The 25,382-nt window shown below is 43.7% G+C and overlaps 1 protein-coding gene across 1 annotated transcript in view; it reads right to left on the bottom strand.

Moving 5' to 3' along the window:
* Window positions 1-1,014: 1,014 nt before the first annotated feature.
* LOC126993377 (uncharacterized) overlaps window positions 1,015-25,382 on the bottom strand; it is a 39,257-nt gene continuing 14,889 nt past the window's right edge. Inside the window, exon 3 of the mRNA XM_050852439.1 lies at window positions 1,015-3,346. Within this exon, the coding sequence (XP_050708396.1) occupies window positions 1,015-3,255 (2,241 nt within the window). The 5' untranslated portion in view covers window positions 3,256-3,346. The remainder of the gene's footprint in view (window positions 3,347-25,382) is intronic.

The following is a 25,382-nucleotide window of genomic DNA, read 5'->3' as shown; positions in this document are numbered from 1 at the left end:
CGTCTTAATAGAGCGGGACCTTTGGTGACGAGCCAGGTAGGCAACGTACGACCTGACGTGGACTTCCGAGGATGCTTTAGGAAACGCTCGTGTGGTGTACAATTAGTTGACGTACATAGCAGGGAACGGATAGAGTGAAGTGCATCTGGGAGGACAACTTCCCATTGCGAGACATCAAGATTCCTTGTTCTGAGAGCTAACCGAATGGTTTTCCATATGATTCCATTGTACCTCTCCACCTGACCATTGCCCCTTGGGTTGTAGGGCGTAGTGCGACTGGTAGCCACTCCTTTCTCTAGTAAGAATTTCTTCAGTTCTTCTGACATGAAAGAGGCTCCCCTGTCTGAGTGTACGTATGCTGGCATTCCGAATAGTTCAAACAGTTGTACCAAACACCCGATGATAGCACCAGCAGTCATGTCTGAACAAGGGAACGCAAAAGGGAACCGTGAGAATTCGTCAATGACTGTGAGCAAGTATCTGTTTTTCGACTGTGACGGAAGGGGCCCCTTAAAATCCAAGTTCAATCTCTCGTATGGCTGAGTAGCTTTCACCAGATGGCCATCATCAGGCTTATAGAACTGAGTTTTGACAGTAGAGCAGATTGGACAAGAAGCAGTAACCTTCTTTACATCCTCAACAGAATAAGCCAGGTTCCGAACTCGGATGAAATGCACCATTCTTGACACTCCAGGATGACATAGACTTTCATGCAGTTGTTTGAGTTTGTCTGTAGCTACAGCACCACAGACACGCGAGAGAGCATCTGCAGGAATATTTTCCGTACCTGGACGATACACTATATCGTAGTGGTAGCATGACAGTTCAATGCGCCACCTGGCTATCTTGTCGTTCTTGATTTTGCTCGAAGATCTTGTGTCGAACATGAATGTTACACTTCGCTGGTCAGTAATCAGCTTAAAGTGATGACCAATTAGGTAATGCTTCCACTTTCTGAGGGCCTCAACTATGGCATAAGCTTCTTTCTCTACTGAAGAATGCCTTTGTTCACTGTCAGAGAGTGCGAGAGAAGAACGCTACAGGACGTCCATTCTGAGTGAGAGTAGCGGCAATGGCATGGTCTGAGGCATCTGTTTCGACTGTGAAAGGGGATGTAGGATCAATGGCTTGCACCACGGACCTCGCAACTTCATTCTTCAATTTCTCAAAAGTCAGAGAAGCTTCAAAAGACAACGGGAATCTCGTGGAGTGTGAAAGAGGCCGGACTTTCTCAGAGAAGTTGGGTATCCATCGTGAGTAATGAGCAAGCAACCCCAACATTCTCCGAAGAGAGGCAGTATCCTTGGGAAGGGGTAGACTCAAGAGAGGCTGCAGTCGTTCTGGATCAGGTCTGATCTCTCCGTCCTTTATAGAGTATCCCAGAAGGTTTATAGACTGTGTCCTGAAATCACACTTGTCATGATTAAAGGTGAGGTTGTAATCCTTCGCCACTTTCAAGAAATGATTTAGGTTTTTGTCATGCTCCTCTTCCGTCTCTCCACATACAGTCACATTGTCCACATAAGCAAATGCCCCTTCCACCTTTTCTTTTGCAAGGATCTGATCCACAACTCGTTGGAAAGCGGCCACTCCGTTCTTCACACCAAATGGGATTCGATTGAACTCATACAGCTTTCCACTCGCCTCAAAAGCAGTGTACAACTTTTCGTCTTCTCTTATTGGCACTTGGTGGTAGGCGCTCTTCAGGTCCAAGGTGCTAAACACTTTAAATCTTGAGACATTGTTCACTGTTTCATCGATCCGAGGCAAAGGGTAAGCATCCAGCTCAGTAAACCTGTTTATAGTTTGTGAATAATCAATCACCATTCTCTTCCTGTGATTGTGCCCTGCAGTGATTAGCACCTGGGCCCTCCATGGAGACTGGCTGGGTCTTATTATTCCTTCTTGTAGCATTCTACCAATTTCAGTTTTGACAAATTCCTTATCAGCCTGAGAGTAATGTCTCGACTTTGCAGCAATGGGTCTGCAGTCTGCTGTCAGATTGCTGAAGAGTGCGGGCGCAACCAACTTCACTGCAGCCAGCCCACATATCTTGAGTGGTGGGCGTGCTCCTCCAAAAGCCATTTCTAGAGCAGAATGATTCTTCAAGAATTCATGCCCCAAAATTACATCACTACACAGGGCTGGCAGCACTTTGAGTTTTACACTAGGATAAATTTGTCCTTGCAGCTCCACATCCACACAACAATGACCTAAGATTTTGGACGAGAGAGACGCATCAGCCATGGAGACGTGCCCGTCGTCAGGAAGTATGATTACTTTGTTTTCTTTAGCAATCTTCTGACTCACAAAATTTTCCGAGCTTCCTGTATCAATAAGTGCATTAACAGGGAGACCATTAACTTTCAAACAACTCAAAGATTTACTAAGACTACTAGGCGCAGCCCCAGACACAGTAGCTAGTGTTGCTGCCGAATATTTAGTTTTACCAGCAGAGGTATCCCCTACCGGTTTCCCTGACCTACACACTTTTGCATAATGTCCTTGTTTCTTACACTTTAGACATAAAGCTTCCCTAGCAGGACATTTGAACCGAGGGTGCCGTTTCAAACCACAGAAAAAACACTGATTGGCGCCAGTAGTGGCGGCAAGATGAGCAGTTTCATCACTACTTTCTAAACACTCTGAATCACCTGACTGACTTTGTGGCTGAGGTACAGCAGCAGTAATTGGCTCAACAGTAGTATAAGAAGCAGAATGTTTCTGAGCCATCTCTAAAGTGCGTGCCTGTTCATAAGCAGTTTGCAAGTTAAGAGTTATATTTTCGAGTAGTCTTTGACGAATGGCACCAGAAGAAAGTCCATTGATGAATGCATCTCTAACATAGTTATCACACGCCTGCTCTGCCGACACTGCTTTGAACTGACAGTCTTTTGCTAGGAGCTTCAGAGCTTGGAGAAACTGGTCTAGAGACTCACCCGACCCCTGCCTACGTGTGGCCAGGACATGCCTAGCAAACACCTCATTTCTAGGTTTTACATACAGGGATGTCAGTGCTTTCTCAGCCTTATCATAAGTGTCACAGTCTGCTATGTAGTCGTACACTCGAGGAGCAACGTACACCCGGGGAACAACGTAGTTGGTGAGTAGGATTAGTTTGTCTGCACTGGGAGATGTCGCCTGTACTGCTTGGTAGAAGTTGTTGAATGTCCTCAGCCAGTGCGTCCACTCCTTAGCAGCGGTGGCAGAATCCGGGTCAGCCTCGAAGCGCTCTGGACGTAGAAACCGTTCCATGGCCTCTCAAATTTTTGTGTGCAATAAATTGTTGTAAAAGATGAAAAACCTGACATAGGTTTTATTGCACACAAACAACTGGAGTCACCTCCTGAAACAATAGAAACAGCCACTATTACAACACGCACTACTTTACATGCACAATAACAAACAAATACATCAAAGTAAGTGCCAGACAACACAGGGACATCCACAAGCAGTAATATGCGCGAAGACACACAAATAGCAACACAATAAGCTGGTAAATGCAAGCAGAGAAACACAACGTACATGAGAGCATAAATGTAAAACTACATTGAACATATATTACCACATGTACCATGGGGTCTGTGTGGTCTAATTTTCTATGTAAATCTATGTAAATCTCTCTCTCTCTCTCTCTCTCTCTCTCTCTCTCTCTCTCTCTCTCTCTCTCTCTCTCTCTCTCTCTCTCTCTCTCTCTCTCTCTCTCTCTCTCTCTCTCTCTCTCTCTCTCTCTCTCTGAATGAAGTGAATATTTATTTTTTCTAAAAAAAAATAGCATGTATAGTTATTATGGATGTACTCGATCATAGTCTAATAACAATAAAAATATTTATTAGCAACCTAAAAAAGAAAAAGAATCGGACATGAAGAATTATCCAGTAACTCCAATAAATAAATAAAATAATAGTTATCGGTACCAGGTACCGGTACCGATACCTGGTATCGGTACTGGTACCGCGAAGCCTCATGATCACTTGGGTTCCGGGAAGCTTAATGATCACTCGGCACTGCGCATTGCCGCTAGTACCGGTACCGTTAGGATCTTAGTGACGCTCGGCGCTCGCCCGCCTCCATGTGGTATGGGCCCTGTGTGTAGACGCTGAGTCACTGCCCCGCTGACCGTCTCCCCAAGTTCCCACCATTTTGTCCTGCTTTCCGTTTCCATCACAGCTCCCGTTTCCATTATTTTATTTATTTATTGGAGTTACTGGATAATTTTTCATGTCCGATTCTTTTTTTTAGGTTGCTAATAAATATTGTTTTTAGACTATGATCGAGTACCCATATCACAGAGATATCCACTCACTGAGTGGTGATCTCTCTCTCTCTCTCTCTCTCTCTCTCTCTCTCTCTCTCTCTCTCTCTCTCTCTCTCTCTCTCTCTCTCTCTCTCTCTCTCTCTCTCTCTCTCTCTCTCTCTCTCTCTCTCTCTCTCTCTCTCTCTCTCTCTCTCTCTCTCCTGCTACACCTCCAATATTTAATCATCTTATATAATTCATCATGCAATTCTTTATAGCCAGAAACTCTCGCCAAGGGATTCAAACTTTTTTCGTTAATGCTTTATTGGATAAATATGATCTCTCTCTCTCTCTCTCTCTCTCTCTCTCTCTCTCTCTCTCTCTCTCTCTCTCTCTCTCTCTCTCTCTCTCTCTCTCTCTCTCTCTCTCTCTCTCTCTCTCTCTCTCTCTCTCTCTCTCTCTCTCTCTCTCTCTCTCTCTCTCTCTCTCTCTCTCGCCTATTCACCTCCAATATTTAATCATCTTATATAATCCATCGTGCAATTCTTTATAGCACGGTCAGCCTTCTCGTTCCCTCTCAGACCAACGTGGCTTGGCACCCAGTCCAGGATGATGTTCTTGCCCAGTGAGACAAGGGTGTTGGCTTCATGGAGGATGGTGGTTATGAGCCGAGTGTTGTCTCTGACGCTCTTCGCCTGCAGGACCTTGAGGGCTGACAGCGAGTCGGAGTGGATGATGATGGTGGTGTTCATATCGGCCGTGGCGTGACGCAGGGCACAGAGGATGGCTGCCTGTTCTGCCTGCAGGATGGAGACTTGCGGTGGCAGGCGCCACAGTCCTGTCTGGGTTCCGCACACGAAGGCAGCCCCCACAGACCCATCGGCGCCCAGCGAGCCATCTGTGCAGTAGTGGCTGGCAGTCCTGTCGTCCATGGAAGCCACGCGCTGCAAAGCCTCTTGGCGGAGGGTGATGGGGTGAGAGGCCCTAGGAGCTGAGGTGGTAGGGAGGCTCATCTGGAATGGACCAGGAACCCAGGGTGGAGGGAGTGGTAGCCAGGGTGTGGCAGGTCTGAGCCACTGCAGACAAGCCTCTCCACTTCCAAGTGACGGACTGCGTCGGCGGCATCATGTATCCAGTCCCCGTCTGGAGTGGCTTGTGGTGGTCTCTGGAAGGCATGAAGCAGCTGTGTGGAGACTGTGCCGTGTGGTTGCTGCTTCATGAACTTCCCAACTACAGTGGATGTTCGGGCCAGGATGCGGTGGTGGAGTGATGGGAAGCCACTTTCCAGGCGAAGGTTGGTCAGGCGGGTCCATGGCGGGGCTCCTAGGATGACCCGGAGAGCGTCATTTTGTGCCACCTCTAACTTCTTTGTGAGTGCAGGGGAGAGCGAACACAGGCAAGGAGCGCAGTAGTCTATGACAGACCGTATGGCGTGTGTGTAGAAGGCGCGTAAGACACGATAGGATGCCCCCGTGTTTTGTGTGGACAGAGCTCGCAGGATGTTGGTGCGAGTTGCTACGCGCTCTCTTAGATAGCATACCTGAGTGCCGAACCGAAGGTGACTGTCCAGCCAGACACCCAGGTACTGGTGGATGGTAGTGTAGGCGAGGTCCTGGTTTGCTATTTGGAAGGGCCGTTCAGGGGAAGGAGAGAGAGAGAGAGAGAGAGAGAGAGAGAGAGAGAGAGAGAGAGAGAGAGAGAGAGAGAGAGAGAGAGAGAGAGAGAGAGAGAGAGAGAGAGAGAGAGAGAGAGAGAGAGAGAGAGAGAGAGAGAGAGAGATTTACATAGATTTACATAGAAAATCAGACCACACAGACCCCATGGTCCAGACTTGGTGGTCTGTCCTTAAACCTAAGTGATTTTACATTAATCAGAAGACTCCAAAACGTTGCATTTCTACTCTAGTTGATATTAAGTTGAAGGAAGTGACGGTCGAGCTTATTTTTGAAGGAGTCAATCGTGTTACACTGGACCACTGACGGTGGAAGCTTATTCCATTCTCGCACTACAACGTTTGTGAAGAAAAATTTGGTGCAGTCTGAATTTACTTGTCTACATCTGAGTTTTAAGCCATTGTTCCTCGTGCGCAAAGTGTCATCGATCATAAACAATGTTGATCTGTCTACATTCGTGAAACCATTAAGTATTTTAAAACATTCGATCAGTTTTCCTCGGAGGCGACGTTTCTCAAGAGAGAACATGTTAAGGGTAGAAAGCCTTTCTTCGTAGGATTAGTTGCGCAAGGAAGGATAATTTTCGTTGCCGACGCTGAACACCTTCTAATTTAGCAATATCCTTTGCATGGTGGGGAGACCAAAACTGTACCGCATATTCCAAGTGGGGTCTGACTAAACTGTTGGAGAGCGGGAGTATTACATCTTTATTCTTAAATAAAAAGTTTCTTTTAATGAAGCCCAACATTCTGTTCGCTTTATTTGCTGCATCGATGCATTGCTGTGAGAATTTGAGGTTTGACGCGATTTTGACCCCAAGTCCTTGACGCATTGAACGCTTTTGAGTTTAACGCCGCGCATTTCGTAATCAAACTTTTATTCCTCGTTCCAACTTGAAGGACCTGGCACTTGTCTACGTTAAAGGGCATCTCCCATCTATCCGACCAAGCTGAAATTTTGTGCAAATCCTCTGGAGGCTTTGCCTGTCTTCGTCAGTGAGAACCGAGTTACCAATCTTTGTGTCGTCTGCAAATTTACTAATGCGGTTATTGAGTCCAACATCCACGTCGTTGATGTAAATAATGAAGAGCACTGGGCCAAGAACCGAGCCCTGAGGGACGCCACTAGTGACAGGCGCCCACTCTGAGTTAAATCCGTCAATCACTACTCTTTGTTGTCTGTTGCTCAACCAATTCGCGATCCATTGGTTTACCTGACCGTCAATACCTATTTGTTTTAATTTGTAAAGTAATTTATGATGCGGGACTTTATCAAACGCTTTCTGGAAATCAAGATAGACTACGTCCAGTGATTTGGTTACGTCATAAACAGTGAAGAGGTCGTTATAAAAGGTTAATAGATTTGATAGGCAGGATCTTTTGTTTCGGAAGCCATGTTGTGAGTCCCCAATTAATGAGTGGCTTTCAAGGTAACTCACAATTTTGTCTCTAATTATGCCCTCAAGTAGCTTACCTACAACCGAAGTTAGACTAATGGGCCTGTAATTACCTGGTACTTTTTGTCTCCTTTCTTAAAAATCGGTGTCACGTTAGCCTTTTTCCAATCTGAAGGGACAATGCCTTGTCGCAAGGACATATTGAATACGGTTGTGAGGGAGGAGAGTATTTCGCTCTTTGTTTCTTTCAGCAGAGTTGGATATACTTTGTCAGGTCCAGGACTTTTATTTGTTTTAAGTGATTTGAGGGCTTTAAGGACTTCATCGGGTTTTATTTCAAAGTTAGACAATGCATGCTCAGGATTTACATTAGTACTGGTGTTGGTGGTGGTGGTGGGAGGACTGTTATTATTAAACACCGAGGAAAAGTAATTATTTAATAGGTTTGCAACGTGTTGGCTGTCAGTCACTAGTGCACCGTCGCTGTTTATTAAGGTCCAATTCCACTTCTGATCGCCTTTCTGTTGTTTATGTAACTGAAGAAGGATTTCGGATTATTTTACAGTTGGCTGCAATATTTTCTTCATATCTACGCTTTGCCTGATGCACTAATCTTTTTACTCGTCGCCTTGCATCATTGTAAAGTCTAATGTTTTCGGGCGTGCTTTGGTCTTTCTTTAACCTGTAAGACAATTTTCTCTCCTTGACTGAGTGTTTAATTTCGCTATTAAACCAAGGTGGACTTTTATTAGTGTTAATTCGCTTCTCGCACAAGGGACAAATGTGTCCTGCTGAGTGAGTAAGTGATTTTAAAGTTTAGCCAGGCGTCCTCTGCATTGCCGTCATCTGATAGTTGCATATCTATTAGTTTTCGTCGGATTTCTACGAAGTTGGCTCTTTGAAATTGGGCACCTTAACTTTATTTTCAGTCACCGATGTTTGAGCTCTAATGTCAACGCGCACTAGTTTATGATCGCAGGAACCGAGGTGTTCTCCTACCGTGACATTACTGACTAGGTTATCTTGGGTCGCTATAACAAGGTCAAGTATGTTATTTTGTCGAGTTGGTTCAGAAACCATTTGGCTTAGATAATTTTCCTCTAGAAATTCGATCATTCTATGGGACTCACCTTCTGTACCCGACAGTGTCCCAGTCGATATGGGGAGGTTAAAGTCTCCTAGTATCAGTGAGTCGCTGTTATTAAGTGACTGCCTTAAGACGCTGTACATTTCAAGATCGCCATCAAGTGATTGCCCCGGAGGCCTGTAAGTGACAGATATATTTAAATTGACTTTTGCAATGTTTACTCGCACGCACAAATGTTCAACGTTACTGTTTCTTGGTGTTTTGTCAGTAGGTTGCAAGTAGCTTTTGACACAAAGTGCGACACCACCCCCTCTACGGTTTACACGATCATTGTTGAAGAATCTGTAGCCATCTATGTTGTATTCGGAACTTAAATCAATATTAGTGGTGTCGATAAATGTTTCGGTTATAGCAATTACGTCAAAGTTTTCTGTCAGAGCAAGACATCGCAGTTCATCAAATTTGTTTCTTAGGCTACGCGCATTGAAACTAAGGACTCTTAGGTTATCTTGAAGCTTGGTAATAGAGTTACTGGAGGGTTCAATGTTACGAGTCTGTTGCGGTGTGAGGTGTCTATTTACACGGGCGGGATGGAAGGACGTGGCTGAGTCGTTTTTGTTGTTAGGGCGTTACGTACGGCGTTGTTGAGGAGCCTTCCAAATCTGGCTGCCCCGATGGGGGACAGGTGTATGCCGTCACTTTGGAAAAGTCTACTCTGGCCGTAGAAATCGTTCCAGGCGTTAAAGAATTCGACGTCAAGCTCTCCGCAGAGAGTCTGCAGGCGGTTGTTGAGGCTGAAGGCCTTACTGTAGAAGTCGCCCTCATCCCATGTCCGTGGTAGAATTCCTGAAATCAAAATATTAGGATTTAGTCTTATACTGCTGGATGAGCCTACGGTACTTGTCCAGCAGTTCCTCAGACCGGGTCGTGGTGACGTCGTTTGTACCTGTGTGGAGAACAAAGAGTGAGTCATTAGAGGCCTCAGCGGAGACCTCGTCCAGGGCAGCTGTGATGTCGTCAACACCAGCTCCAGGATAACAGTAGTTACGCCTACGACGGGGACTCTGCCACAGAATTCAACCACCTGATGGCGAATCATAGAGTCACCGACCAAGAAGGTGCTCTGTTCCTCGTCCTCCTCCTCCAGTATGGCAAATCTGTTGTAGCAATGAGTAGGATAAATGGCTCTAGGGGCGGGTCTGGCTCCTCCTCTCACGGGGGTGAAGCATTCAGCGTCAGCTCTACCGGTTCCCTGTGACGTGCCTTCTTCGGAAGGTGGCTGGGCATCGAGTGCAGGTGAGGAGGGTGATGAGGCGTCAATTGCAGGAGGGGCGACGATGTTGGACTGGATAAACTCCTGCAAGGTATCAACAGTACTTGTTAGTTCGGTGATCTTCTTCTCGCCAGCCGTCAGCCTTTCGTCCTGTTGAAGGAGTCTCGTTTCCATCTGCTGAGTCAACAGGCAGATCTTGCAGACGGTCGATCGTCCTGAGAAGAAATGACCAGAGAAGTTTCCTGTGCAAGTCGAACATTTCTTTAGCGCCATCTTGGTAAGGAGGAGGTATCTATATATTTGCTTTGCTTTTACTTTTTCGTAGGGCAGAGGGACGCGTGCGTGAATAAGCGAGAATAAGTGAGAGCGAGATGGGACGGCGTCGGCGGGAGATAGGGATGGCGGGTGGAAGAGGCCGAAGGCAAGGGGGGGAGAGAGAGAGGGTGGGAACGAGATAGGGAGTGAGGAAGGAGAGACAGAGAGGGGCAAGTGGGGGTAGTAATGAGAGAGAGAGGGGGGGCAATGGAGAGGGAGGCGAGAGAGAGAGAGATGGGAAGGCGTAGGAGGAGATAGGGATGGAGGGAGGGGAGAAAGGGGGGAGAGAGAGAGGTGGGAACGAGATCAGAGAGAGAGAGGGGGAGGCGAGAGAAGAGGAGGAGCGAAACGCGAGGGGAGGAGGAGGATTACTGGTCTCTGGTCAGGCACAATTCAAGTCCAAGGTCAGGTAGGTCTGAACACCTGCGTAGGAAGCGGCGTCGGAGTGGAATCTGGAAATATATAAAGAATGTGGCGGAAAGAGTGTAACACTGTGTTTTGTGTATAGGTGTATATATGTTTTACAGGGCGCTACTGCGAGAGGGTAGTTACAGGCGGAGAGAGGTAGTAAAAATAAGGGCAATACTTAATCCTGTCCAATGAAGCACGTGGTCGCACAGCAAACAGCACACCTCTGCGGGCAGCTAACTCGGTTGACAATGAGAGAGAGAGAGAGAGAGAGAGAGAGAGAGAGAGAGAGAGAGAGAGAGAGAGAGAGAGAGAGAGAGAGAGAGAGATTGACATAGAAAATCAGACCACACAGACCCCATGGTCCAGACTTGGTGGTCTGTCCTTAAACCTAAGTGATTTTACATTAATCAGAAGACTCCAAAACGTTGCATTTCTACTCTAGTTGATATTAAAGTTGAAGGAAGTGACGGTCGAGCTTATTTTTGAAGGAGTCAATCGTGTTACACTGGACCACTGATGATGGGAGCTTATTCCATTCTCGCACTACAACGTTGGTGAAGAAAAATTTGGTGCAGTCTGAATTTACTTGTCTACATCTGAGTTTTACGCCATTGTTCCTCGTGCGCAAAGTGTCATCGATCATAAACAATGTTGATCTGTCTACATTCGTGAAACCATTAAGTATTTTAAAACATTCGATCAGTTTTCCTCAGGCGACGTTTCTCAGAGAGAACATGATAAAGGTATAAAGCCTTTCTTCGTAGGATTAGTTGCGCAAGGAAGGGATAATTTTCGTTGCTCGACGCTGAACACCTTCTAATTTAGCAATATCCTTTGCATGGTGGGGAGACCAAAACTGTACCGCATATTCCAAGTGGGGTCTGACTAAACTGTTGTAGAGCGGGAGTATTACATCTTTATTCTTAAATAAAAAGTTTCTTTTAATGAAGCCCAACATTCTGTTCGCTTTATTTGCTGAATCGATGCATTTATGTGAGAATTTGAGGTTTGACGAGATTATGACCCCCAAGTCCTTGACGCATTTAACGCTTTTGAGTTTAACTCCGCGCATTTCGTAATCAAACTTTTTATTCCTCGTTCCAACTTGAAGGACCTGGCACTTGTCTACGTTAAAGGGCATCTCCCATCTATCCGACCAAGCTGAAATTTTGTGCAAATCCTCTTGGAGGCTTTGCCTGTCTTCGTCAGTGAGAACCGAGTTACCAATCTTTGTGTCGTCTGCAAATTTACTAATGCGGTTATTGAGTCCAACATCCACGTCGTTGATGTAAATAATGAAGAGCACTGGGCCAAGAACCGAGCCCTGAGGGACGCCACTAGTGACAGGCGCCCACTCTGAGTTAAATCCGTCAATCACTACTCTTTGTTGTCTGTTGCTCAACCAATTCGCGATCCATTGGTTTACCTGACCGTCAATACCTATTTGCTTTAATTTGTAAAGTAATTTATGATGCGGGACTTTATCAAACGCTTTCTGGAAATCAAGATAGACTACGTCCAGTGATTTGGTTACGTCATAAACAGTGAAGAGGTCGTTATAAAAGGTTAATAGATTAGAGAGAGAGAGAGAGAGAGACTGATTGATTGATTAATGGTTTATTGTGTGTGTGTGTGAGAGATTTACATAAATTTACATAAAACCAGACCACACAGACCCCATGGTCCAGACTTGGTGGTCTGTCCTTAAACCTAAGTGATTTTACATTAATCAGAAGACTCCAAAACGTTGCATTTCTACTCTAGTTGATATTAAGTTGAAGGAAGTGACGGTCGAGCTTATTTTTGAAGGAGTCAATCGTGTTACACTGGACCACTGATGGTGGAAGCTTATTCCATTCTCGCTTTACAACGTTGGTGAAGAAAAATTTGGTGCAGTCTGAATTTACTTGTCTACATCTGAGTTTTACGCCATTGTTCCTCGTGCGCAAATGTCATCGATCATAAACAATGTTGATCTGTCTACATTCGTGAAACCGTTAAATATTTTAAAACATTCGATCAGTTTTCCTCAGGCGACGTTTCTCAAGAGAGAGCATGTTAAGGGTGAAAGCCTTTCTTCGTAGGATTTGTTGCGCAAGGAAGGGATCATTTTCGTTGCCCGACGCTGAACACCTTCTAATTTAGCAATATCCTTTGCATGGTGGGAGACCAAAACTTTACCGAATATTCAAAGTGGGGTCTGACCAAACTGTTGTAGAGCGGGAGTATGACATCTTTATTCTTGAATACAAAGTTTCTTTTAATGAAGCCCAACATTCTGTTCGCTTTATTTGCTGCATCGATGCATTGCTGTGAGAATTTGAGGTTTGGCGCGATTTTGACCCCCAAGTCCTTGACGCATTGAACGCTTTTGAGTTTAACGCCGTGCATTTCGTAGAGAGAGACTGATTGAATGATTGATGGTTTATTGTGTGTGTGTAAGAGATTGCTCCGTCATGCACGAGGAGCACTGGCCGTTGCCAACGCCGCCCAGGAGCAGGGAGCCGACTGACCGACTCTAGCGGCGATAGAAATCTAGCCGACCAGGTCGGTCTGTCGACGAGGACTGGCGTGTCTCTGGAGAGAGAGAGAGAATGATATCACACTATTTGACGAGCCTCTCTTCTTATCTGTCCCTCCTATTAGACATATGTAACCGTCACCTTGAAAAGAGAAAGAGGAAGAGGAGGAGGAGAAGGGAAGAAAAAAATGTTAGGAAGATGAAAGAATAATATTGAGAAGAAAAGAATATGGAAGGGGAAAAGGAGGAAGAGGAGGAACGTGAGGAAAAGAGAAATGATCGTGTTGAAGAAAGAGGAATAATAAGAGGAGGAGGAGGAGGAGGAGGAGAGAAAGATGGAGAGGAAGAAAAGAGAGAAGTGAGAAAGGGTAAAGGGGTATCTCTCTCTCTCTCTCTCTCTCTCTCTCTCTCTCTCTCTCTCTCTCTCTCTCTCTCTCTCTCTCTCTCTCTCTCTCTCTCTCTCTCTCTCTCTCTCTCTCTCTCTCTCTCTCTCTCTCTCTCACTTACCTTGAAAGCCACTCATTAATTGGGGACTCACAACATGGCTTCCGAAACAAAAGATCCTGCCTATCAAACCTATTAACCTTTTATAACGACCTCTTCAATGTTTATGACGTAACCAAATCACTGGACGTAGTCTATCTTGATTTCCAGAAAGCGTTTGATAAAGACCCGCATCATAAATTACTTTACAAATTAAAGCAAATAGGTATTGACGGTCAAGTAAACCAATGGATCGTGAATTGGTTGAGCAACAGACAACAAAGAGTAGTGATTGACGGATTTAACTCAGAGTGGGCGCCTGTCACTAGTGGCGTCCCTCAGGGCTCGGTCCTTGGGCCAGTGCTCTTCATTATATACATCAACGACGTGGATGTTGGACTCAATAACCGCATTAGTAAATTTGCAGACGACAACAAGCTTGGTAACTCGGTTCTGACTGACGAAGACAGGCACAGCCTCCAAGAGGATTTGCACAAAATTTCAACTTGGTCGGAGAGATGGGAGATGCCCTTTAACGTAGACAAGTGCCAGGTCCTTCAAATAGGAACGAGGAATAAGAATTTCGAATACGAAATGCGCGGCGTTAAACTCAAAAGCGTTCAATGCGTCAAGGACTTGTGTTACAAAATCGCGTCAAACCTCAAATTCTCACAGCAATGCATCGATGCAGCAAATAAAGCGAACAGAATGCTGGGCTTCATTAAAAGAAACTTTGTATTCAAGAATAAAGATGTAATACTCCCGCTCTACAACAGTTTAGTCAGACCCCACTTAGAATATGCGGTACAGTTTTGGTCTCCCCACCATGCAAAGGATATTGCTAAATTAGAAGGTGTTCAGCGTCGGGCAATGAAAATGATCCCTTCCTTGCGCAACAAATCCTACGAAGAAAGGCTTTCTACCCTTAACGTGTTCTCTCTTGAGAAACGTCGCCTCCGAGGAAAACTGATCGAATGTTTTAAAATACTTAATGGTTTCACGAATGTAGACAGATCAACATTGTTTATGATCGATGACACTTTGCGCACGAGGAACAATGGCGTAAAACTCAGATGTAGACAAGTAAATTCAGACCGCACCAAATTTTTCTTCACCAACGTTAGAGTGCGAGAATGGAATAAGCTTCCACCATCAGTGGTCCAGTGTAACACGATTGACTCCTTCAAAAATAAGCTCGACCGTCACTTCCTTCAACTTAATATCAACTAGAGTAGAAATGCAACGTTTTGGAGTCTTCTGATTAATGTAAAATCACTTAGGTTTAAGGACAGACCACCAAGTCTGGACCATGGGGTCTGTGTGGTCTGATATTCTATGTAAATCTATGTAAATCTCTCTCTCTCTCTCTCTCTCTCTCTCTCTCTCTCTCTCTCTCTCTCTCTCTCTCTCTCTCTCTCTCTCTCTCTCTCTCTCTCTCTCTCTCTCTCTCTCTCTCTCTCTCTCGACCATCCATGAAAAAGAAATAAAGAGAGAGAGAGAACATCATTTAAAGGGACAGAGAAAGGTAATTAACGCACACACGAACACACACACACACAAAAAAAAAAACGTACATGTAATTTTTTTGTGTGTGCTTGACGTGTGTTTGTATGTGTGTACGTGTGGAAAGCGATCGTGTGTGTGTGTGTGTGTGTGTGTGTGTGTGTGTGTGTGTGTGTGTGTGTGTGTGTGTGTGTGTGTGTGTGTGTGTGAGTGCGTTCTAATTATTTTTTTTCTTCTTCCTCCTCTTACTCCCCTCCATTTCCCTCTCCTTACCTCATCCTTACCTCTCCTCACCAACGACTGTTGCTTAAATTACAGGCTCACGGAGTAGAGGGTAAAGTTTTGAACTGGGTCAAGGCGTGGCTTAGCAATAGGAAGCAAAGAGTGCAAATCAATAGTAAAAGATCTGACTGGGGATGTGTTACGAGTGGGGTCCCACAAGGTTCGGTATTAGGTCCACTTTTGTTTATTATTTATATCAATGACTTAGATACAGGAATTAGTAGTGATGTTAGTAAATTTGCAGATGATACCAAGATCGGTAGAGTAATTGAGTCGAATCAGGACGCTAGTATTCTCCAAGGTGAACTCAACAGATTATATGACTGGGCGGATAAATGGCAGATGGAGTTCAATGTAGGTAAGTGCAGTATTCTGAGTGTAGGTAGGAACAACCCCTCACATAACTATTGCTTAAATGACACTCTCATAAGTAGGTCTGGGTGCGAGAGGGATTTAGGGGTCTTAGTGAGCTCTGATCTTCGTCCAAGGGCACAATGCATTCAAGCTAGAAATCGAGCTAATAGGGTACTGGGATTTATTTCAAGGAGCGTAAGCAACAGAAGCCCCGAAGTCTTCCTCAAACTATATTTAGCATTAGTTAGACCTCATCTTGACTATGCGGTTCAGTTCTGGTCACCTTACTATAGAATAGATATCAAAATGTTAGAATCGGTGCAGAGGAGAATGACTAAGATGATTCAGGGGTTGAGAAACTTGCCATACGAGGGAAGACTCAAACAGTTAAACTTGCATTCTCTAGAAAGGCGAAGGGTGCGTGGAGACATGATCGAGGTTTATAAATGGATGAAGGGCTTTAATAAGGGAGACATTCATAAGGTTTTGTTGGTAAGAGAACCGGGTAGGACACGAAGTAATGGGTTTAAACTGGATAAATTCAGATTCAACAGGGACATAGGCAAAAATTGGTTTACTAACAGGGTGGTGGATGAGTGGAATAGGCTTAGCAGTCATGTGGTGAGTGCCAATACAATTGTCACATTAAAAAATAGACTAGATAAATTCATGGACAGCGATATTAGGTGGGGTTAGATACACGGGAGCTTAGGGTCAAAGGAGCTGCCTCGTACAGGCCTACCGGCCTCTTGTAGACTCCTGCGTTCTTATGCTCTTATGTTCTTATAACCTTCTGACCTTTTCTTGACCTCCTCCTCCTCTTCTTCCTCCACCTCCTCCTCTTCCTCCTTCTCCTCCTCCTCCTCCTCCTTTCACCCACTGAAGGGATACAGCCACACTCGTCTTGGTTGTCCAGGCGGTCATGTGTGTGTGTGTGTGTGTGTGTGTGTGTGTGTGTGTGTGTGTGTATTTACCTAGTTGTGAAATACAGGAAAAGAGCCGTACTAGGCTCGTGCTGTCCCGTCTCCATAACGCTTAGTATCCAGCATGGGTTTAAATTCATGAATCGTTTTTGCACACACAGTCTCCTTGTCAAATCCGTTCCATGTTGTTGTGCTTCTGTATGGAAAACTGTATTTCTTGATGTCTCTTCTAAAGTCGCTCTTCAATTTCTTACTATTGCCTCTTGTCACACTTCTGTCACGTACCACTAGGTCTTCCCTGTCCAGTTTCTCCAATCCCTCTTGTATCCTGTACAATGTTATTAGGTCCCCTCTCTCTCTTCTGCTCTCCAGTGTTGTTAGTCCCAATTTCTCCAGTCTTTCTTCATAAGTATGTTCTCTCAGAGTTTCCGGTAATTTAGTCGCTGCTCTCTGTATTCTTTCCAACTTTATAATTTCTTTCTTCAATCTAGGTGACTACACTATAGTCTGTTCACTTAAGCAAGATTCCTGGCGCCTAGGCAGGTTAGTAAGCTTGCAGCTGATTGGCTGCTCCGCTCTCCCGCTAACACTCATGTCGGACCACATCTTGCATGCTCGAGTGAGACATGTTTCTTTATTATATGCCATAGCTCACCTCATATACGAGCTAGCCAGTTTTGGTTGACACCATCAGACTCAGCAGTGACTGTAGAATCAAGATGTATTTCAAAAACTCGACAAAACAAATAAGAAAATGGTATTACGATGAGCTGAACTGTGAAGATGTTAAAAAAAATGTTTATAACATGTTTTACTTATGCTCACTGTTTTCAACAGTTGTTCATTGACTGCAGAAATATATTATTACATGACGTAGGAAAATTTCTCGTGAACACGATAGTGTGATCAGAATGCAGTTAAAGCTCGCCATGATGGTTGGGGCGAGTGACATGTTGTTATAAACAACCCTGTGTTTTCAATATGTGGAGCTTTATCTGCATTCTGATCACACTATCACTGCAAGCTTTAACCTGTTCATGAACAGACTATAATGCTGTATATTCCAGTCTTGGACGTATCATCGATGTTTTTAGTTTCTTCACCATTTCTTCATTTAACTTTGTAAATGGTGCTTTTATGTTTCTAAGAAGATTGTATGTTTCCCCAGTTATCCGGTCTATGTTTTCCAAAGGATAACTTGTCTGTTATGATCACTCCCAGATCTTTTTCTTTAGTGTTTTTCATGATTCTTTCATTACTCAGAGAGTAGTTTCCCGATATTCGTCTACTGCTCTTACCAAACTCCATCACACTACACTTCTCTGTATTGAATGTCATTTCACATTTGCGTGACCATTCGCTTATTCTGTCGAGATCTTGGCTCAGGGCTACACAGTCTTCTTCATTAGCCACCCTTCTCATTATTTTAGCATCATCAGCAAACATATTCATATAACTAGTCACCCCTTCTGTCATGTCATTAATATAAGTTACAAACATAATCGGAGCCAACACTGATCCTTGGGGGACTCCACTCGTCACTTCCATCCAGCTTGATTTATTATTCCTGATTACTGTTCTCATTTCTCTCTTCGTCAAAAAGTCCATAATCCAATCAATATTGAACCACCCAGACCTCCAACATGATTAAGTTTCCATATTAATCGCTTGTGTGGTACTTTATCAAACGCCTTCTTTAAGTCCAGATACACACAATCTGCCCAACCGTCTCTTTTCTGTATTATATCAATTACTCTTGAATAGAAGCTGATCAGATTAGTTACACAAGACCGTCCTCCTCTGAATCCGAATTGGTTATTTGTTAATGTACCGTTTTCTTCTAAATACTCCACCCATCTGTTTTTTTTTAATAATTTTCTCACATCTTTGCTACTACACTTGTTAACGACACTGGCCTATAGTTGAACGGGTCTTCCTTACTTCCTCCTTTATGTATTGGGACGATGTTAGCCCTCTTCCAGTCTAGTGAGACATTAATCAAGTTGCTCAACTTTTCAGCTATTAGCTGGTTACACTCTTTTAGCACCCAGTTTGATATACCATCCGGTCCTGCTGATTTCCTCGCATCCAATTCTTCCAATAATTTTCTAACTTCATCTGCTGATGTTTGTATTCTCTCCAGACCCACTCCATTCCCCGGCACTGCATCTACACCTTCAAACTCACTCTCCCTTGTGAACACTGTTTGGAAACAGTTATTCATCACTTCTACTATTTCACTTATACTATCAAAAGTTTCACCATTAACTTTAACTTTCTGAATCTCATCTCTATTTTTCAACTTTCCATTTATGAACTTATAAAACAGTTTTGGCTGGTCTTTGCACTTATCTACAATATTTTTTCTCAAAACTCCTCTTTTCTTCTCTTCTTACTTTGACATAAACATTCCTCTTCCTTTTGTACTCATTCCATAGATCCATCCTCCTATTTTTTCTCCATTTGATCAATGCCTTAATTCTCCTTTTCCAGCTTGGCGTCTACACACTTTCTGTTGTACCACTCTTCTCTTGATGTCTGGCCTTCTTTCATCCTTGGTACCCACTTTTCCACTCCTTCGTTGTAAATCCGTATAAAGATAGCCCATTTTTTCTCCACATTTTCAGCCTCAAAAAAGTATCCCATTGTGCTTCCTCAAAATGTTTCCCAAGTTGTTCAAACTTTGCCTTATTAAAGTTAAACTGTTCTTTCCTGTAGTCCTCATTCTTGATTATTTTACCTCCTTCTCGTAATATGTACTCGATAAGTACGTGATCTCTCTTCCCTGTATGGCTCCTATAGTTCATCTCCTCTATGGTATCCGGCTCCCTGGTGATTATCAAGTCCGATCTAGATGGCTCGTCTTCTCCTCTGAATCTTGTATAATCCTCCACCCACTGTGTGAGGACGTTATCTATAACCAATTCCAAAACCTTGTTCCCCCATGAAGCCTCACTTCCTTCCGTTGACCAGTTTTCCCATGATACTTCTTTACAATTAAAATCCCCCATTATCAGAATCTTATCCTTCTCCTCCAGTAATCTCCTTAGGCAATCCAATGTGTCTTCCAGCTTCTTCTTGTACAATTCTTCTGTCCATGAATTGTTTTTTGGGGGACATACACCACTACGATATTTCTGCATCCTCCCCTTTGCAGTCTTATTCCCACACTCAAGACCTCCGCTTCCCCTTCGCCATAGGTGACACCCTCCACTGTCCATTCTTTTTTCAACAATAGCATCACTCCTCCTCCTTGTTTATTTTTTCTATTTCTCATCCATACATTATATTTATCATCCCCTATGTTAAATGCATCTATACTACCAGTCAATTTGGTTTCCGTAATCCCCATAACATCTGTTTTTTCCTCACTCAGGTAATTTCCTATTTCTAACAGTTAGTCCGGCAGCCAAAGTGACATTTTTTGTCTAACCTTGCCATAAAGGTCCCACAATGGGTTTTAAAGGTTTTGATACCATGAGACATTGTAGAATCAAAATCCAAAGAGTGCCAAGCTGGCACCCTTGGGCATTTTCTGAAAATCGCTCATTTCCGTGGTACCCTATACCCCCCATTTATCGCTACATGCGAAAAATGAAAATGTCTGTATCTTCACTAATATACCTACCGACATGATGATTGAAACAACGTTCATGCGGTATGGAAAAGGACCCAGTGGCATTATTGGCATCACACTAAAACCAGACACGCTGAAGACCTGGGCCTTGAGTCTCCATATTTGCAGTGGTCTGGCCAAAGACATATCTGATATGACCTCAGATGATCAACATCAGCTTCTCCACAAGGAAGAAATGAAAGCCAGAATGACAGCAGATAGTGCAGACCGCTCAAAGATCAGAGACAAATTACAAGAATCCATTGATCCACTTGATCCATCTTCTCACCCACATGGCCATCTTGTCCAGATTGTGAGTGGTAGAATAGAAACTGACCCGACTGTGAACGTGCATGAGTCTGTGTCAATAGGAACGGCGATGATGAAGCAGTATGAAAGCTCCTGGCCTGATGGATTTCATGATACTCTTCCCAGGAAAGTCCGTACAATGGCAGTCACAAAAAAGCACATCCAAGTTGGTCAAATAAAGGTACATGACACCAATTTGATTTATTCACGCATCATTGGCCTGCAAGCATCTGGTCGAGACATGGACCTCAATGAGGTTTTGAGTTATGAATTGGCACCCATTCCTACTTCGATGTTCGCCAGTAATGGCGAGATGAGAGTACCAACAAACAAATCAACACTCAAGAACAAGCTAAAAGTTGAAATGTCTGGACGATCTGCACCAAAAGCAGACAGTGTGATCATTGACGGTTCAGCCATACTGTGGGTGGTTCACTGGCCAACACATGGAACAGTGAAAGACTTCATTGACAACGTTGTGTCGTATGTAACAAACAAAATGAAAGAAGCTGATGTGTACTTGATATTTGACCGATATGAAGATTACAGTACCAAGGGAGTCACTCGCACCGCAAGAGGAAAAGAAGCAAGCAGGCATCACCAACTGTCACTGTCAGTGCAGCTGCCATCACAGAAAGTGGCGCTGACAGTATCATATAACAAGACACAACTCATTGCTCTCATTGTGGATGCACTGCAGGCACAGAAAGACAACCTAATGTCAACCAAGCACAGACTTGTTGTCACAGGACAAGATCCAGTACCAGTTGAAGTAAGCCATGGCATGATCATCAATCTGGGAGATTTGCGCAATACTCAAGAAGAAGCTGATGTCATAATGATACAACATCTGTTGTGTATTATTAACAGCACCACAGAGGACACAAACATCAGTGTCATTTCAGATGACACTGATGTGTTTATCTTCTAGTCCACTTTTACCATGAAAGACAACTCACTTGTCATCTGACAATGGATGCAACCGGCAAAGAAAGGAAGTCCATCAACATCCAAGCAACTGCACACCGCCACAGGGATATCGCTGATCAGCTGTTAGCTAGTCATTCGTTATCGGGATGTGACACAGTGGCTCAGTTGTGGGGCATAGGAAAAACTAAAGTTCTGAAAGTTCTTCAGGCGGGCCATCAGTTGTTGAAACTTGGGAACAGCACTGCTGCACTAGCTGATGTAGTGCAAGAGTCCACTGCATTCATAGCTGCTTGCTATGGGAATCCAGAAGCTCTGACAATGACAGATGTACGATTTAAGGTTTGGAAAGTGAAAACAGCAAAAGCAAACATTGTTTCTGCACCAAAGCTCATGTCTCTCCCCCCAACAAATGAATCTTTTCACCTGAATGTCCTGAGAGCGCACTTCCAATGTTGCATCTGGAAACATGCTGGAGAAGCAAACCCACCAGAGATTGACCCAACCATGCACGGGTGGCAGCGAGATATTGTCAACAGAGCATTAACCCCCACAATGCTTCCACCTAATACTTCTGCAGCACCAGATAGCATTTTGAAGCTAATAAAGTGCACATGCGAAAAATGCAAGTCAGCTAGGTGCTCATGCTATTCTGCAATGCTTCCATGCACCATCTTCTGCAGCTGTGAAGGTGGCCGGGACTGTTGCAATGAACACACCACAGCGGTTGCTGAAGATGAAAACGACAATCAAGACGTGAACACAAATTCCTAGATAATAGATACTTACATGTAGATATAAAGATATCCTTATCTTTTGTTACCAAAGAGACAGTATCTAAAAAAATTCTGATATTATCATTCTGATTGTACTGATATGTGAATTTTTAGTATAATACCAAATATGAAATTTAGGATGTAAAAAATCTTGTGTTTATTTAAGGTTTGGGATTATCTCATTGGCGTTTGGGTATGATGAGTACACTGGATACTGGAAATAATGCTTTTACTGCATTCCTTGTGTCTGAAAACCTATGATTGGATACCTTACTTGCAACTTTATCAGCTATATTAGTGAAGATACAGACATTTTCATTTTTCGCATGTAGCGATAAATGGGGGGTATTGGGTACCACGGAAATGAGCGATTTTCAGAAAATGCCCAAGGGTGCCAGCTTGGCACTCTTCGGATTTTGATTCTACAGTGTTTCCTGGTATCAAAACCATTAAAACCCATTGTGGGACCTTTATGGCAAAGTTACCTCACACTTCCACCGGCAGCGTCGGCGGACCCATTTTTGGGCTCCCGCGAGTCGGTCCGCTGAAACGGTGGACCCCGTACGGGGCTCTGCTCAAAACGCCTAATTCAAGCTAATTGTATGCGGTGGCGGCATAGAGCAACCCACCATGGATGCCCTGGGTCATTGTGGTGGGTGATTGATCTTGAGGTGGGCTTATTTGTCATAGGTGATGCTGTAAGGTCATGGCAGACTGAATTAGCTATCCATATAGTAATCATTTGTCAAATTATCTAAAGTAGACAACAAGCGACTCTCGGCTAGATGCCACGTGTCACGAGACTGTTTATTTTGTAACAAACACCACCCAAAAAGAATGGAGTTTGAGTATAAGCAAATATTTTTAACGGCTTTATGGTTATGAGAGGAGTACTCTGATATACGTTCCATGCTCTTTTCTTAGTCTCAAAATGGAGTGTAATGTTGCCGTTTCTTGGCCACTTCTCGGCTTTCCCATAGCCGAGGCCCACGGGTTAACCCGTTCACATTAGTGTATGCCACCTTCAAGCTGTCTCCTCTTCCCTGCTGTACCCCTTCCTTAGGTCCATGTCTATCACTCTCCAGAAAAACTTCCTTTTATCCTCTTCTGATCTTCCTTCATTCTTTTCATTGGCTTGATTCTTCAAGTCTCTTATCGTGTTCCTTTCCTCCACACTTCTGTCCTTTCTTGCCCAGACTTTTTTGTAGGTCTCTGTTCTTGCTAACTTCCATGACTTTCCCACCACTTCTTCTGCAGCCACTTGAGACCTAAATCTAATTTTAACAGGTCGCTGGGCTCCTTCTTCATACTTTCCAAACCTGAATACTTCTTCAATCTCTCCTACCAGCTCATGACCTTCTTCCTGAAATGCTTCAATTCCTTGCTCCACTGCCTTCCTTTCCTTCTTTTCCCTTGTATGTTTGACTGGCATGTGCTCTTCATTAATGCCCACCACTACTACAGACTTCTTTTTTTCAGCGGAGTCCCTCACTATTTCTGGTTTTTCTTTTATCACCTTGATCACCTTTTCAGTTATAGCTTCATCCTTAGCCTTGACTTGTTCCTCCACAATTTTCTTAAAGCCAGCATTATTCTTTTCTTGCTCCTCCTTCCAGTCTTTATGCGTTTCCTTTAATTCCTTGACTTTAGCCTCCGCGTCCTCTGCCTATTCTCGTTCAATGTTATCTGCTTGTGCAGGTCACTATACGCATTCTTCAAAACATCCTTCTTTGTCTTCAGAACGTTCACCTCTCTCTCCAGCGTCCCCATTCTATCTCTCATATCCTTCATCTGCCTTTCCAAGTCTGTGAACCTCCTTCTCAACATGCCGTCTCTGTCTCTGGGTCTCTCCAGGTCATCCGTGAGGCCCTCAAACTCAAAATCTTGCCTTTTTGCTGCCAGTCTTGTCCTGACCCCTGTGCCCGGCGGTGTACACAATGCCAGCGGGGTCGGCAAGGACGCCGCCCACGCCTCCTCCTCGCTCATTTCTCGATGTTGTACACTGTCAACAGCCTTTGTTTCTTCGGGACAGCACGATTGTACCTTAGCACGGCTCCCACCTTAGTAATTCACGTCCAGGATTTAATCCCACGCAGCTGTGATGTGAATTTGGAGCACGTCAGATCAGCTGTGTCAGTCCGCCATCTTGTGTGTGTGTGTGTGTGTTTGTGTGTAGGAAAATGAACTGTTCTATTACCATTATTATTACTATGATTATTATTATTATTATTATTATTATTATTATTATTATTATTATTATTATTATTATTATTATTATTATTATTATTATTATTATTACTATTAATATCATTATTATTATTATTATTATTATTATTATTATTATCATCATTAGTAAGTATATGACATAAAATCGAAGGCCACTGAGACGAATATGAGTGAAAATGACCTAGAAATGAGTGAGTGGGTTGAAAGTAAGGTGAAAATTAGACTGAAAGTGAGGAAGAGTGATGATGAGTGAGACCAAAAGGTGAGACAGTAAGTGAAGATGAGATGAAAATGACATGAAAGTGAGTGAAAATTACAAAAACTGAGTAAGAGTGACTTGAACATGAAATAAGTCATCGTGATGAGTTCGGTGAAAAGGACTGAGGGAAAGTGAGTCAGCGAGGGCGAGACCAAAAAAGTGACGGGCAGTGAGTGAATATATGAGTTAAAAATGGTGAAATGACATGGTGAGTGAAAATGACCTGAAAATGACATGAAAGGGAATGTTAGTGACCTGAATATCACATGAAAGTGAAATGAAAGTGACCTAAAAATGACAAGAAACTGAAAGTGACCTGAAAATAACATGGAAGTGAATGAAAATGACGTGAATATGAGAAACATGAGAAGGTGACTCAAAAGAAGAATCTTAAGTGAGTGAAAATGAGATTAAAGATAATTAGGAAAAATGTTGTCAAGTGAAAATAAGAGAGAAGAGCATGAGAGAAAAAACGCAGGTGTTGGCAACGGGTCCCAGGTGTGTGTGTGTGTGTGTGTGTGTGTGTGTGTGTGTGTGTGTGTGTGTGTGTGTGTGTGTGTGTGTGTGTTTGTAACTGATTTGGAATTATCTAAACCTCCTAGCTCTTCTTCTTCTTCTTCTTTATCGTTTTTATCTTTTTATTTTCTTTCTTTGTCTTTCTCTCCTCCATTTTCTCATTTCCTCCTCTCACTTTTTACTCTTCCTCCTCCTCCTATACTCCTCTTCCCCCTCCTCCTCCTCCTCCCTCTCCTCCTCCCTTCCCCTGCTGCTCTTCCTCCTCCATTTATTATTTGGTATCTTCCTCTTCCCC

This window comes from Eriocheir sinensis, unplaced genomic scaffold (genome assembly GCF_024679095.1).
Source record: "Eriocheir sinensis breed Jianghai 21 unplaced genomic scaffold, ASM2467909v1 Scaffold608, whole genome shotgun sequence".
Classification (NCBI taxonomy): domain Eukaryota; kingdom Metazoa; phylum Arthropoda; class Malacostraca; order Decapoda; family Varunidae; genus Eriocheir; species Eriocheir sinensis.
This window is presented reverse-complemented; position numbering and strand designations above follow the sequence as displayed.